The 15,355-nt window shown below is 39.9% G+C and overlaps 1 protein-coding gene across 5 annotated transcripts in view; it reads right to left on the reverse strand.

Annotated features, from left to right (window-relative positions):
- farp2 (FERM, RhoGEF and pleckstrin domain protein 2) overlaps nucleotides 1-5,101 on the reverse strand; it is a 30,364-nt gene extending 25,263 nt beyond the window's left edge. For 4 of the 5 annotated variants that reach the window (XM_086281798.1, XM_086281796.1, XM_086281797.1 and 1 more), the window contains exons 1-2: nucleotides 4,970-5,101; nucleotides 4,169-4,389 (exon numbers count right to left, since the gene is read on the reverse strand). In XM_086281798.1, the coding sequence (XP_086137924.1) occupies nucleotides 4,169-4,369 (201 nt within the window). In that variant the 5' untranslated portion in view covers nucleotides 4,370-4,389; nucleotides 4,970-5,101. The remainder of the gene's footprint in view (nucleotides 1-4,168; nucleotides 4,390-4,969) is intronic. The other variant, XM_086281799.1, reaches the window with a different exon arrangement.
- Nucleotides 5,102-15,355: the final 10,254 nt, after the last annotated feature.

Consider the following 15,355-nt stretch of genomic DNA (forward strand, 5'->3'; position numbering starts at 1 on the left):
ATCTGTGATGTGACAGCGAGATCATGCAGAGTTTGTTCACACCCTACTTGTGGTGTGGACCACAGTCTCATCTCCACACCAACATTAAGGCAGGTCAATGGGTCACCCAATCAAGCTCCAAAAGCAGCGGGGGATTATGGCAAACAGATGTTTCTCTGGAAGACAAATCTCCCCTTGTTTGTGTGTATGTGCGCTGGGAGCAGGGGTGAGTACAAGTAAAAGCTTAAAAAACAGCCTGCTAAGGGAGAGGACTGCCTTCCTCATGCACAGAGAATTTCAAGGGGGGGAAATGGAAAAAAAATACAGGTGCAATTCAAAAATGCAGGGATTTGTTGTACCTTGCATGACAGGTTAAACACTGTTTAAAGATCACGGTGAAAGGCAGAGGGCTCTAGCAGAACCTCCCACTGACAGCAGGGGTGTGTTGGGGCTTGCATTTGCCACAGTGGGAGGTACACTGTCATTTTTCACGGTGGTATACATTTTGACGTTAAACAGGTTCTTCGATGGATTTTATAACTGAATGGCAATTTCCCTTCTTCTCGCTGCCTGGCTTTAGGACACGCCCGTGGACAGCTGGCAGTCATGTTGTTTGTTGGCAAATCAACTGTGGAAGGTGGTAATCGGGATCAGATGTTTTACAGAGTGCCTTCTGCTCAAGTCACCTGTATAACCCAGAATTTACAGCCTCTGCTTGGCATTTAAAACATGAGGGGAGAAAAAGGAGAAGAAAAAAAATTCAGTAGGTGGATCCTCTTTAGGTGGTGGTAAATTATTCCCTGCAGCAGGAAAGATTACCATAACAGTAAGAGCAGAGAGGAGTTGTTTGAGGTATTTAACAAGAAGTCCTTCAAGGCACAGCCATTAGATAGTTTAGCCACTTCAGTACACAGTGGGGTAGCGTGAGTGCTTTGTGGGGATGAGAGCCGAATGCTTCTCAGCCTGTGTTTGGTATGAAGAACAAGATTACTGCTTTTGTGAGCATGTCCGCGTAACCGACGCCACAGATAACAAACTGAGATACACCACTCTGACATTACTTTATCCAAATTCCCTTTGGAAGAAAGTCTTTCCACTGGACAACCATCGTACAACACTTCCAGGAACTTATTTAGCTATCCATTTCAAACCATTATCTAAATTGACTTTAATTTCAAACATCACGCAACATAAAAACTACATGCATAGAATCATTAGTGAGATCAGATGGGGAAAAAACTCTTAAAAATCTTTGCTTTTTCTGCTCCCAAAATAAGGTTTTGAACAGTTTTTCCTCTACAAGAGTGCCATGTGTCTCGATCTTGCAATCTCTTGTTAATGCCAGAAACTTCCACACAATTTAAATAAGTTTTTTTTTTACCCCTCTGGATTGTAGTGCCATTTATTCATCTAAATTGTTCAACACACAAAACAATTATTCATTAAAAATCCATGTAAAAATGTCTCTAAAGAAATGACAATCTGAATAAATAACACTCTGGGCCAGAGGAAAATTGTGTATTGTTAACTTTAGTGTAAATCATCCATTTTAAAGGATAATTAAACACTTTGTTGCATTTCACACCGACTGCATCGTTGCAAGAACGGCTCACAGATGAAACAGGACTTTAAAGCACACATCACGGTTGAATTACACTGTTTGAGTTATCTAGTTAGTCCAAATGTGATTTCAGGGACAGGCCAGGGGGGTTTGGAATTCCTCGGCCCAACTTTCGACAGGGCTTCACTCCTGACCGTGTCCCCTTCCCCCACCACCTCGGCTCAAACTTTGTACTAGCCATGACTGCTCCCTCTGAACTGCCCCTCTTGGTTGTCAACCTTGCTATTTATGTGCTTGTTTGCTAACACTAAAGCAAAGCCTGCCTGGATTCCCTCCCACCAGCACCCTGACTATAAACGCATTTTCACACAGCTAGGTTCCGCAACCCACTCTCTGCCCTTTTTTTTTTTTTTGCAAGTTTTAAGCTGGAAGTTAAGGCCAGCAAAGGGGCTGGCTGTGCTGGATAAAAGAGGCCTGTGTTTCCCCTGCCCCGCTGGCCCAGCCTCCCTGTCCAGAAACCACAAGGCTGAGCTTTCTCCTGTGCTGGGTGGCTGTGGGAGGGGTCTGTGGACAAGAGTCGTGCAAGCAAATGTCTGCTGATGATGACCCATGTCAGGTAACTGCAGCAGAGGAAGGCCAGCAGATCAAAGACTGATCTGATTGGACTGTCTTAGGTCCAGGCTAAAGACATTATATGGCCAGAAATACAAACACCTTCGCACGCAATATGATTTTACAGTTCAGAGTTATCACACGTAATGAAAGATGTGATGTAACGGTAAAGAAATAAATATGGAGAATGACAGCTGTTATTCTAGGAATGCACCAATATATCAGCAGAATATTGTAATCAAAAGACGTCAAAATCTATAAATTATGCGGCATCTACATTTTAAAAGCACAACGCAAAGCAGAAATACTCCAAAAATGTTCCCATACATTTATCCCCCCTGACTCAGAGAAACCACACAAAACAAAGCAGAAAACAAGAACATCTATATCAAGAAAATTTGCACAATGGATGAATCCCTTGTGGCTTTCCTGTGTGTAATTTTGAGTGAAGTGTATTTTTGCTTCACTGTACAGTAAGAGGGGCAGTAAATGGCAGGTGATGGAGACTGTACACAAGATATTTGGGCAGCTGAGCAACCAAAACACCACAATGAGGGGAGGCAGTTACTTGAAGGCCACAACCATGGCAAACATTCCACACTGCAATTTTGTATCTATTTTTGCACACGGACTCCACGAGGGAGAGAAAAAAAAATATAATTAAAAGCATAGGAAAAGTTGTGCTGGCTCAATCAGTTCTCTTTGAAGTGACTGGACAAATAGGCACAAACTGAGCGCACATTTCTGATGCGTTTAGCTGAGCAGCCATTCAATACACAAGGATAAAAACTATTCACCCACCAGCCCACGACTCCTCACAATGAATGAACAGAAATATTAAGCAGTGAACAACAGAGCCTCTCAGAGGCCATCTTGTTCCTGGTAAACTCCAGTCTGCTTGACAACAGCACTGCCGTCATTCTCTTTTTGCAGCCATGTATTTCGGTCTGCCACCTCCTATCAACACCACGTGCGGAGCCGCGCTGAACTCAGACCTCAGTCAGCCTGTCAGAACTCAGAGAACCACATTTTCTTGAGACCAATTAAATTTTCTTCAGACTGAACAGCACACAGGTCTGCTTCCATGCAAGTCTAACATATGCCCGTTACGCGCTATTAGCTTAAGACTTTGAGACAACATATGGTGCATAAGATTATGAAACGTCTGCCTCAGCAGTACTCCTGAACTGCAACTCTTGTGGCTACACAAGGATTTAGGATACACACAGGAAAGTATAAATATACAAACCTATTCGAACACAATTAGCAGCTGCCAGGTCTTTTTATTACACTTCACCATCAACCAGCCACTGAATTGAGCATTTAATCATTGTACAGACTCTACTTCGATTTGTTTTCCCCTTCACATAAAAAGCCAGGAAGCATGCTCTGATAGAGTGGCTTCCTTATTGCTTCCTATTGGCCTTCTCGGTGACTCCTGCTGCAACTTGGCAAGCAGACATGGCAAAGCAGAGTCACAGCATGGATCTCAAAGTTTGTTCAACAGCGAGTATTTAAATGGGATCAACTTCTCTAAAGTAATTCCAATGAATAGAAGAAAACAAAAGCAAGAATATTTGGCTAGGATTTATACACTGTGTGTGATGACTGTGTGAGTAACCAAATGCTTCTGTAAAATTTAGACTTCGTAAATCCCCCCCCGAAAAAAAGAATTATAAAAACAACCCAGAAAGACCAGACTCCTAACTTTTAATACCTACTCCTTTGGAAGTCAAGCTTTAGGGACAGTAAAGAGAACTGCTACCACTTGGACCTGGAGCAGAAATCACAGCCAAGAAACCAAGAGGCGCCCTGCTGAGTTACACTAAGTTGCCCCAATAAGAAGCCTTAAAGAGGAAGGGATTTCAGCACCAAAGCCATGTGGCAGCTGTCACCAAGACACACAGACACACACAAACCAGGGCGACCAAGGCCTCCAAGGTAAGATGGAGCAATCCGGAGACATATTTTAAGTAAACAAACGAGGATGCACGAACCACACACAGTAGAACCTACTTCTATATCAAAGAACTCCTGAGAGTCGTCCAGCCCCTGCACACGGATCTGTATTCCTCTGCCTTGGCTTATTCTCCTGTTGACCATGTTACCACTGAGACTCTGGCCCGGCTCCAGAGTGCTGATCCCAGCATTGAACTGGGCTCCCAGTCTTGTGCCAGGGGTCTGCAGGACCCTGTATGAACCCTCTATCTCCCCCATTCCAGCTCAGGGAAACGCTCCTGCAAATTCAGAAAGCAACAAATATTAACACAAAACTTCCACTGATCAAATATTTTCTTTGTTCTAAGGACAAACTATTTGGGCATAAAAAAACAAAAAACAAAAACAGTCCAAACAGCTTCCTTTAACTGCGAAGTTGCGAAGCCGTTTACGCACACCTGAGGCTCATTCATAGGAAATGGACCGCATTACGCTTACATACAGAAGACTAAAGTAATAATGACCCAAACCATTTATATTTAACCTCAAGCAGAAGTGCAGGTTGGCACAAAAGACGGCCTAACATACGAAAAGAACCGACGGCGCACCGATTTTGCCCTTCATGCGGGGCCCAAAAGTCCCACCAAGACGTAAACCGCGTTTACAGCAACACTTAAAGCCAGAAAAGCTTTCGGGAAAAGCATGAGGAATGTTTAAGGTGAGGTTTGTTTTCTTGATGAGAAACTCAGCTCAGTGGATTCCAGTGTACGGTCGAGAACCGAAGCTAAGTTAATTATCTTAACCGAGAATTAGATCCGAAAAAGTCGCCACACGAGAAAACAAAAAAGGAAATTTGCTCAAAAGCGGTTTTAAACTTACCGTTCTGCCCGAAATGAAACTAAACGCTAAAAGTTTGAAACGCCGAAGAGGACACTACTCCGCTCCATGGTCGTCGTCAGCCAAACGAGTGCGCACTCAACAGCGGTTTATCATTGGCTACAGCAGAGCCGTCTGTCCTGCCATTGGTTCAAATGTGGCTAAGGATCGTAGGCAGGAGAGCCAAGATATACTTTCTTCTACTTTAAATGGCTTTCACGGATGGAGAAGAAGGAACTCACCAGTCGGAATATTTCTTTTACGAGAGTAATGTTGCAAAAAGTAAATGGGGATTTGCGCCAAGAGTCAAAGTCGATAATAAGAAGTGTTTTATATCATTAGTTTGGTCTGATTTGACCCACAAAGCGAAACTGCCATTATTTAAGTTTGGGCTAAAGTCTGACCCGTAGGTGATGTAAATAGACTTCACTGTAAACTTCTAAGTGGTACAAATTTAGTAACACAAATTTAGTAAAACTATGTGAGGTAAGGAGGAGGACTTTTTTTTTATTGTGGAGGCGCTCCCCCTACTGTTCTCTCTCAAAAAATCCCAAACAACGTTGCATCATGCTTTAAAAATGCTTTGATAGGTTCTATAATTAAATCTGATGTATATGCACGCATTTCGACTGAATGTGTGTTTCTCATAAACCAAAATGTGTACCAACACACCGCAGAAATAATGTTTATGCTGAAGTACAAGTATTGATAATAGAAATCCTGTTTGGAATGAGGAATGATGGGGATAAGGCGAGGCTATGGGTTACTAATCGAATGCAATCGATTAACTGATCATCAGTAAGCGGGAGCACCTCTATGAAGGCAGAGGTTTTGGCAGTTTGCTGGTCTGGAGCAGTCAGGTCAGACCATTTACAAGTGGAAAACACTCATGGCACTTGGTAGTCCCCCCCCCCCCCAGGAATGGACGACTCAGCAAATTCACCTGCAGCTCAGAGAAACTGCAGAAAACCAAAGAGCTACATGTCAGACGCTACAGACGTCAGTTAGACTTCTGAAACGATGTCCTTTGGACAGGTAAAATCACATTGGAGACACTTGGCTATAATGCACGACATGTAATTTAAGCCAAAACAAAATACAACCTATCAACACCTCAGACCAACTCATAGCACGGTGGTGCTGACATCTGGGCTTGTTCTGCAGCCACAGGACCCGGGCACTTCGGAGTCACTGAGTCATCCATGAACTCTTCTGTGTACCTGCTGATTCCCCTCCCCGACTGGGAGGAAAGTTCCTGTTTGAGCCATCCGTCCCATAGCTATTCTGAATATAGAAATCAATTGTTGGCTATATTAAAGCTAAAGGGTTCCCCAGTCCTCTTGCCAACATAGTGATAGGAAGCCCTCTTCTGTTACTAGTTTGTTTCAGTGCTCTTTGCCTGTTAAACCTGTTTCTCTATCTCCCTTTTCAGTCCAGACTCATTCCTGGAACCCTGTTTGTTTGGTACACAACTCACTTGTGGACTGTGGACACCTCCGGCAAATTTTGCCTGCTCTTGCTTGTTTTCTCTGCTACTTGCAAAGGAAAGGTATTAGCCATTCACAACCTACCTGATCCCCCCCCCCCCCCCCCCCCCCCACCTCTCTGACACCCCTTGATTTTCTCCTGCTGACAAAGTGTTCCTCCAAAGCTTCAATTTACCATCCTAACAAGTAAGACTGTCTGAAATATTCATAAGCTCCGCAATAATCAATTCCTCCCGCCTGGACTGCAGTTAACACCCTCTCCGCCCTGCAGCAGAGCTCCTCTGCATCCCTGTAGTGAAGCTACTCTTCCCCGTCACTTACCTGTTGCCCGTTAATAACTCACTACCATTCAATGAACTCTGTAAAGCTGCCAATCGTCGCTGATCTTTGAGTCTGATCTTTGCATTTAGATTCAGACTAGTTCATCACAACACTAAAATATTCTAGAACGGATCTGTCTGCAACATAAAGCTTGGCTACACCTTTTTCTGAAGACCAGAAAAAGAAAAAAATTAGGGTGTCAAATGCTGTGGCAGAACCTTAAGAGAGCTGTCCATAAACGAATGGCCACAAACCTAACCTGAACGACCTGAAGCATCATTTCAAAGAGGAACAGTGATATGACTGATAAACACATACAGAAAATGATTAGTTGCTGCTGAAGGTGGTTTTGCAGGTTAATGATTCACGACTTTACTGCAGACAGCCCTGTGAAAACTTTTCCACATAACTGCATTTGAATGTAATGTGCAAATTATTTTCGTAATATGAAAATGTGTATCTATCACCTGGTATTTCAAGTCTTAACAAACACAGACATTCAAATAACATAAGACACTTTTCATGTTTAAAATAATTAATTTTTATCTAAGATAAATTTTCTGCTATTATATGTTGTGTTTTATTGCAGGACTTTAGTATTTTTAGTATTTTAAAGCAGACAGTGCCCAAAGAGAACTGGTGCTTTTCATTGGAGCGATGACAACTGACAGCTGAACCACTATGACCTTTGCATATAACCAGCTACAGTCCTGGCCATAATTATCAGTTTCCCTGAATTTCAAATTCATAATTGAAAACCTGAATGCAAATGAAGCTATTTTGTTTATACAAGCCAGGTCAAGATGATCACCATGGCATCTGGAAATGTTGTAGACTTCAGAGAGTAGTTGACCACAATTATTAGAAAGTATTTGTGGCGGAGGTGTGGTTCGCGGCTCCACTGCAGAGGTTGGGTGGTCCAGTGGGCTCAAGGGGCAGTGCCAGGGAGCCTGGCAGGGCAGCTGGAAGCAATTCCGTAATTACACTGTCCCTATTTCAGTGACGTCAGGACCTGGAGGAAGGAAGGACAGGTGAAGACAGCTGGAAGTCTGAATAGTACTGAAGGGATAGAGGGATTTGCTACAGCAGCATCTCTTTGAGGGAAAGGATAAAGGGACTGAGGGACGCAGAGATGCACATTTTGTAAATAAACACACGGTCACAAGCATGCTGAGTGTCTTGAGTGTTTGCTGGGGTCACATCATTATTTAAAATTACGCTATTTGTCCAAATACTTCTGAGTCTCTGAAAATGAGAGACTATGTATAAAACCAGATTGACAAAAACTGTGTCACTGTATAAATAGTCGTAGACATAACTGTATCTGCTTAATGTCTCAACAAGAGGCCGTCATTCATCCTTGCTTCTTTTTGGAGAGAAGTTTTGATGATGTTTTTCTGATTTTTGTTCATTTAAAACAACATTTTATTTGATGCAAAACATTAAATGGAAAGATAAAAATGATCTGCTAATAGAAAGACAAAGAATGCAATCTGAACTGGATGACTTTCCCATGTTCCACACTGTCTTTTGATCTGTGTTCATTATCTGCAAGAAGCCCTGGGCCTCATCACAGTGCCCGTCATGTGTGATGAAATTAGTCTGGTAGATCTGAAGCCTCGGATTTGTTTGAAGATACAGTTTGTGCTGTTTCTTTATACGTGATATTATTTAAAAAAAATGAGCATAAATTGAAAACAATAAAACATAAAAATTAACTGTGTGTAACAGATATTAAACATGACCAAACTTTCAAATTATGATGCCAGTTTATTTTTGGGTAACCCTGTGAACTAAGACCTCTAAACATTTGGTTTGTTTTTTCAACTCTTTATGATATTAGTGAGAGCAGTTAGCCCTTTGTATAAATCCAGAGACAGACGCCACAAATTCTCTACTCATACAAATATCTAAAATACTGAAATAAACTCTTTTCATTGACAGACTGAATACATTTATAACTAAGCACAAAATATTACAGATCAAGATCCATTGCATTAACTAAAATTGTATCAATCAAAGAAAGTATGCAGCTGGAGCTTTTATCAGCTTAAAGGAAGATTTTGACACAACTGATCACCAGGCTTTAATGAATAAAGTGGAAAGGTATGGTGTTAGAGGGGTGGCACTAGACTAGGTGGAAAGCTAAGGCAACAATTTGTGGAGATAAGACAGCACTAGAAAAAATTGTGTGAATGCCTTGCAGTGGAATCTGAAAACAGCAGAAGGAGGAAAACAATCTGCTGAAAAGAGCTGAAGAAGCTGAAGTTTGTGCCGAAAACAGCTAAAGAATCTGGAATTTTTGCTGAAAAGCGGTGAAAGCCAAAAATTCTGCTAAAAAGCAGTGAAGAAGCCTAAATTTGCACTGAAAAGATGTGAAAAAGTTAAACTATCTCCTGAAAGGAAAGTTTGCCACAAGCTGGTTAATCAGCAGAACTTGTGCTGAAAAGAGGTTTCTGCTGAAAAAGCTGGGAGCTGAAAAGGGGTGAAAAAACAGAAAATTCTACTGAAAAGGGGTGAGAAGCTGAAATTTGTATTGAAAACGGTTAAAAAAAAAGTTTAACTGTGAACTGAAAAAATTGTTGCCATAAGCAGGATTTGAACCCAGGCCTCCTGCTCTGAGAACGGCTGCTCATCTCACTGAGCTAAAACACAGCTCAACCCGGCAAGCAAAATCAGTGACCACACTGATGATGTGGTCCATTCATGTCAATGGGCAAAAAAATTGCATGAAAAATTCAATATCTCAAAAAGTATAGAAGTAATGAGTACCAAAAGTCATATTTCGGCATTAGCAGAAAGAGCAGAAATTTTTTTAAAGTTTGAATGGCGAAAATCGGATAAAAACTGTGGAAGTAGTTCCACGGCGAAGAATCATGGAGCAACTAGAATAAAGTATAAAGAATAAAGAGAAACAGGAACTCAATAGTGTTAAAATGATTGAACATTGCTTGTGGAGTCCCACAGGGGTCAGTATTGGATTCAAAACTCTATGTGAGCTGGGATGTCAAATTAACCTGAGGCAGTGGGCCACACTTCTGTCAGTGTAAGGAAGTCCAACTACACATTTAGAAAAAGAAAAGGTGTAGTTTTTCTAAATGACAATGAAATGCTGCTGTAGTAAATGAAAGAAATGTGTATTTTTTTTTATTTTTTTTTACTATTGGTCCATTCTAAAAATAAACAAAAACTGATTTTTTTCATAGTAGATTATAAAAACAGGACTTTTCTGACATTTAATTGTTTATTGATTAGTATGAATGGCTATGGGGAAGGTCATTATTAGTAGGAGAAGCTGCAAAACTTACAATTAAAAGTCCAAAATTTATCTTCTCCTTCTTTTTTCCAAAGCTTTCCAGTGGCCCAGATTTGAGTCTTTGTTGTGCCAATTCTGCCTTTTGTTTGACACCCCTGATGCAGATCATCAGATACTGTTCTCATTTTATTTGTGGTTGATACAAATATTCTGATAAATATAACTGGACATAAATGTCAGATTAAATTTCTTGGGCGGGCGGGCGGGCAGGCACACACGCACACACACACACAAACACACAGGGGCCAGGGGCGGGAGCCTGTAATGTGCACCACCCCGGCAGAGGAGAGAGACAGAGAGAGCAAAAAAACCAAAAAAAACCCAAAACATGTTGCCTATCACAGAGTCAGCTAGCAAGGCACGGGGACCATGACAATTGTAAAGCAGGTAAAGTTTCAAGAACACAATAACATTTTATTCTTGAAATCAAACTTGTTCAAATTAATGAGCCTTGTTAAAGATCATACTGCACAAGTACTGTACACTGTAAAATCTAATTAGTTCACAGAACTCAAAAAAACTATGCAAACTCGTTGCCTCAAAAAAAATTGAGTAAAGTTTTACTTAAGATGATTAAGCTAGGGCAACTTACCCATGATGAGTACACTGTAAAGCCTCAATAGTTCCTAGAACTAAAAAAAATGAGTAGAGTTTGCTTAAGATAATTAAGTTACTCATTTTGAGTACACTCTACAAACTCGTTAGTTCCCAGAACTCAAAAAAACTATGCAAACTCGTTGCCTCAAAAAATTGAGTACAGTTTACTTAAGATGACTAAGTTAAGGCAACTTATTCACTTTGAGTACAGAGTAAAAATCTATTTGGTTTCCAGAACTCAAAAAAAACATGCAAACTCGTTGCCTCAAACAAACTAAGTAAAGCTTACTTAAGATGAATGTTAGGACAACTTATTCATTGCAAGTATGCAGTATTAAGAATAACTTGATATTTCTGACTGTATAATACTTATTGTTTACCTACTGTCAAACATTTCAAGTTCAACTAAATGAAAAAAACAATTTGTGGTAACCTGAATATGATTAAAAATAATTAACAACACTTTTTGTAATGATGTTAAAATCAGCCCAACTTTTATTTTCAAACACAACAAAGTATAACAGCCAACATATCTTCTGCTGAACAACAAACAATTATATTGCCATCACTGTTATAATCTTACAATGAAACAAAGTCTCAGATTTAATTATTCAGAAAACAAGTTTAGGCCTACCACAAGTTTGTTTTGTACTTACATTACTTATATAATCAAAATAAAATATTTATTGTTCTGTCACAAGTGCAGTCTCTAATTTAAACAACACATTTGTTTTTCATTCCAACACATGAACTGGAATGTTGGAATGTTGTAATATTTTAAGGATGGCTAGTCATTCAGGCATTACTGCCTGAATGACTATCATGGATCGAGGTGAACCAAATGTAAGTGCAGAAGAAAGTCTTTAAATTCCCTTAAGTACAGTGGCAGTGGATGTGGGTTGGAGATGCAATGAGCTTGAACCTGCAGACGACCATCTTCACTGACCACACCATCTGTGACGGAGGACTCATCTCTCCTGGTGTCCTGCAAGCAAACAATCATATTTTTTGGAACATGAACTTAATTGCTTTCTCAAAACATTTTTTTTATGCATTTGGTATAGAACAGACTCAAATTTAGACAATCTCAGGCTCAGGTGAATTGGAACAGCACTTGTTCTCCGACGTATCACAAGTCCACCAGACAAGTACACACAAGTAGGCATACACAGGCTCTGACAACTGCGGTGGACAAATGCGATCCTCCTTTTCCCCAGATCACCCTTTCTGGGTAACAAAATAAACTTTTAAGATATTTTCAGGCGAGAATGTAGCTGTGTAATGCTCAAATATCTACTTAATTTATCAAAATATCACATATTTGCAAAAGTGCTTCAACGTTTTCGGAGAGCTTTGTTATCCACCAGCGCGATAGCTGACCGGGAGGTCAAGGCTGAGCACAGCTAACTCTTGTATCGTTTTCAACCCCCCTGCGGTCTTTTGATACTCAGGTTAAACATTATATATATAGTTAGTTATGGCTATGGATTGAAAATACCCCCCACACCCCACCCCTAATGGCTGCACCTCCCGAAAAATTTTGTCTGGGCTCTTATCTCACTTTTTTTTATTTCAAACAATCAACAGAAAATTTCACAGACATAATTTTATATAAGGTTTTTAAGGCTGTGGTGTTAATTTGTAAGTAACATGAGCCCAGCAGCAGCAGCAACACTAGGCTAACACTAACTAGCTAGCAAGATTATAAACCTGGTGCTAAACTAAGAGATGCCACAAAATCAGTTTGAATAAGAGTAAACATTTACTCACCAAGTCAGTGTATCAGGTAAAGATCCACAGCAATGACAATAATAATATCTTGAGCTGAAGCTTCTCCAGGTTTGCTCAACATATTCCATAAAAAAGGCTGGTACCATGAACATCTGGACTGATCTGAGAGGGAGGAGGACGGTAGTGACGTGGTATTTTCAAAACACATCTTTCATCCTTCTGCACCGAGAAGCAACATTTCCAGCTTACTTAGTTTTTCTAAGTTAAGACAACTCAAATAAATTAAGTCGATCAGCGTTTTTGCATAAAAAGTACTGGTAACTTACTTAAATTGAGTTCTAATAACAAATTGATTAAAAATTGAGTTCAGCCTACTTAATATTTTTAATTAAACAGAATATTAGATTTTACAGTGTATGAAACATAGAATAACCTGTCACCAGCAAATATACGGAAGATGTTCTCTAGAGATGGGTTATAATCTAAGGAGAAAATATAATTTAACACTTTGTAAAGCTCAGACAATAGAGAAAATCTTTTGTGTTTTTATCTGTGGGGTCAAACTATGGATGAATCTTTCAGTATAGAATAAAACATTAAAAAAAAAAACAACGACTTTCAATTCAATTCAATTTTATTTACACAGCACCAAACCATAGCAGCAGCCATATGATAGTGAGAAAGACAGCTTAAAATATAACAGGCAAATTTACAGATACTGAAGGCTGTTGGAAACTGTAAAACATGGAAATTTCAACATCTTTGACAAGAAATAAAACTGGAAAAAACACTACAAGGATAGCTGAGTGACTTCAGCTGTTACATAAGTTGGGGTACAACTGTGCAGATTACAAATTCAGTGGATGGCAGCACCGTTGGTGCTGTTGCCAAATTTTAGGTTGCTGCCTGTTCTGCTAGAGAACAGAGCGAATATTATCTATACTTACTTACTTACTTATTTCATTACAAATGTCTGACAGCTTTAGATTTTACAGCTAACACTATTAGACAGTGAAAATATTTGCCAAGATCTGCAGTAATATGTTTATTCAGCTTCTAAAGCTAAAGAAATGAAACATTGCCAGGTAAGTTGAAAAATGCATAGCCAGAAAGATGACAACAAGACTGTTGGGATTACAGAGAGGAACCCTACAATTATTTGAATAGCTTAAGGGATATGATGTCTAATCAGTGTATTAAACTATAAACAATGGTAATATGCAACAAAAACATCAAATATAGTAAAATACTGATAGGACAGTTTTTCTGCACAATAAAGACTTTTAGTGCACACTGCTGGTGGTACTATCTGCCATTTGTTAAGTAGGTTTAAGAATGCAAGATAAATATTAGTGTATAATTAATAATATAACTATTGTTCATCATTTTACCACATTAATCATTATTCCACTGCTTTAAATTTTGAGAGTTCTTTACAACACTGTCCTATTTCAGAAACTAACTGCTTTTCAGTATCAGTTTCTTAACTTAATTTGTTCATAGCACCTGTTTCCAAAGCCACTCGTCCAGATGTAGCTTTGCATACTTAAGATACTGACCTTTGAAAAAAGCCTGCAATAAAGTTTTCTTAACTCTTTCCCTGTTTATGGATTATCTTTGGGAAATTCAGCAGTGTAGTAGTTCTCTGTGCTATGCTGCTGCTCCTCTGCAGTCCTGTTTTTGTTTTCCGAGAGAAATTCAAGTTTATCTATACATTTTCTTTTCTTGTCAGGTCTTGAATTACACAATTTTCCTTAGATGCCATTACTGAATCAGGATGTACAGTTGTTATTGTCAGCTTTGTTTTTATTCAGCATTTCTATTAGAGTAGCAACATATCACACCATAGTTCTTATACTGGATCTTGGTGCAGCCAATCACAACCTGTCAATAGAAATCAATTTTCTTCTGATTGGTTACCCCCTCCAAACAGAAGACGTGAAACGCAGGTGGACGAGGGTTCTCTATTCACAGCCAGAGCTATGGGCCAGAGATGACCATATAAGGAATATCCAGTCTCCCTGACACTGTACAGAACTATGATAGATGATCCTGACTGACTATAACGAGTGTCAGCTTTTTTCTACATTCACAGGTGTTGGCTCTGTGATGTCAGAGATGGCTTGGTGTGTCTAAATGCTTATAACGTCACATGGCGTGTAACAAATAATGATGCAAACTTTCTGTGACTTTTGTTTAAGGTGACGCTTAAACATTCAGCAAAAGATGCCAGCGCAATAGTCTTGAGAATGTGACTAGACAAGTTTTGTTGACTTTTTAACAAAGATTATTAAGGTAGATACTGTTAAAACAATTACACCAAGCCCAGTTCTTTGGTATTGATTCATTATTATGAGTCACCTCAGCAGGTTATTCAACAAGACCTAAGCATGGGTTTATATAATTTCCATGTTGTCATTGCTGTTTGTTTGACTTGGGGATCATGTCCATCACCGTCGAGGCGGTTTGACCCTTTAAACCTTACCTAACAGCAAGGCCGACTGCCAAGCTTGTCAAAATCAGTGTCCTTAGTATGAGTCAACCTGCATGACCTGGGAGGGCGTTAAAGAAATATGTTGTCCATAATTATAATATAGATCGTGGAATAGACATGTAAGTCATTAGATTCATCCATCCATTCGCTTATCCTTTTTCAGGGTCACGGGGGAAGCTGGAGCCTATTCCAGCTGTCACCCTATCCCAGCGGGGTACACCCTGGACAGATCACCAGTCTGTTGCAGTGCTAACACATAGAGACACAGACAACCATTCGCTCTGACATTCACACCTATGAATCAATTAAACTATCCCCACCAGCTGCATGTCTTTGGACTGTAGGAGGAAGCCGGAGTACCCGGGGAGAACCCACACAAACACGGGGAGAACAAACTCCACACTGATGGTGGAACTGAACTCAGGACCTTCTTGCTGTGAGGC

This window comes from Aulonocara sp. 'chitande type north' Nkhata Bay, linkage group LG23 (genome assembly GCF_057382095.1).
Source record: "Aulonocara sp. 'chitande type north' Nkhata Bay isolate Kocher_YH1m ecotype deep benthic linkage group LG23, A_spYH_male_GT1.1, whole genome shotgun sequence".
In the NCBI taxonomy this organism is placed as follows: domain Eukaryota; kingdom Metazoa; phylum Chordata; class Actinopteri; order Cichliformes; family Cichlidae; genus Aulonocara; species Aulonocara sp. 'chitande type north' Nkhata Bay.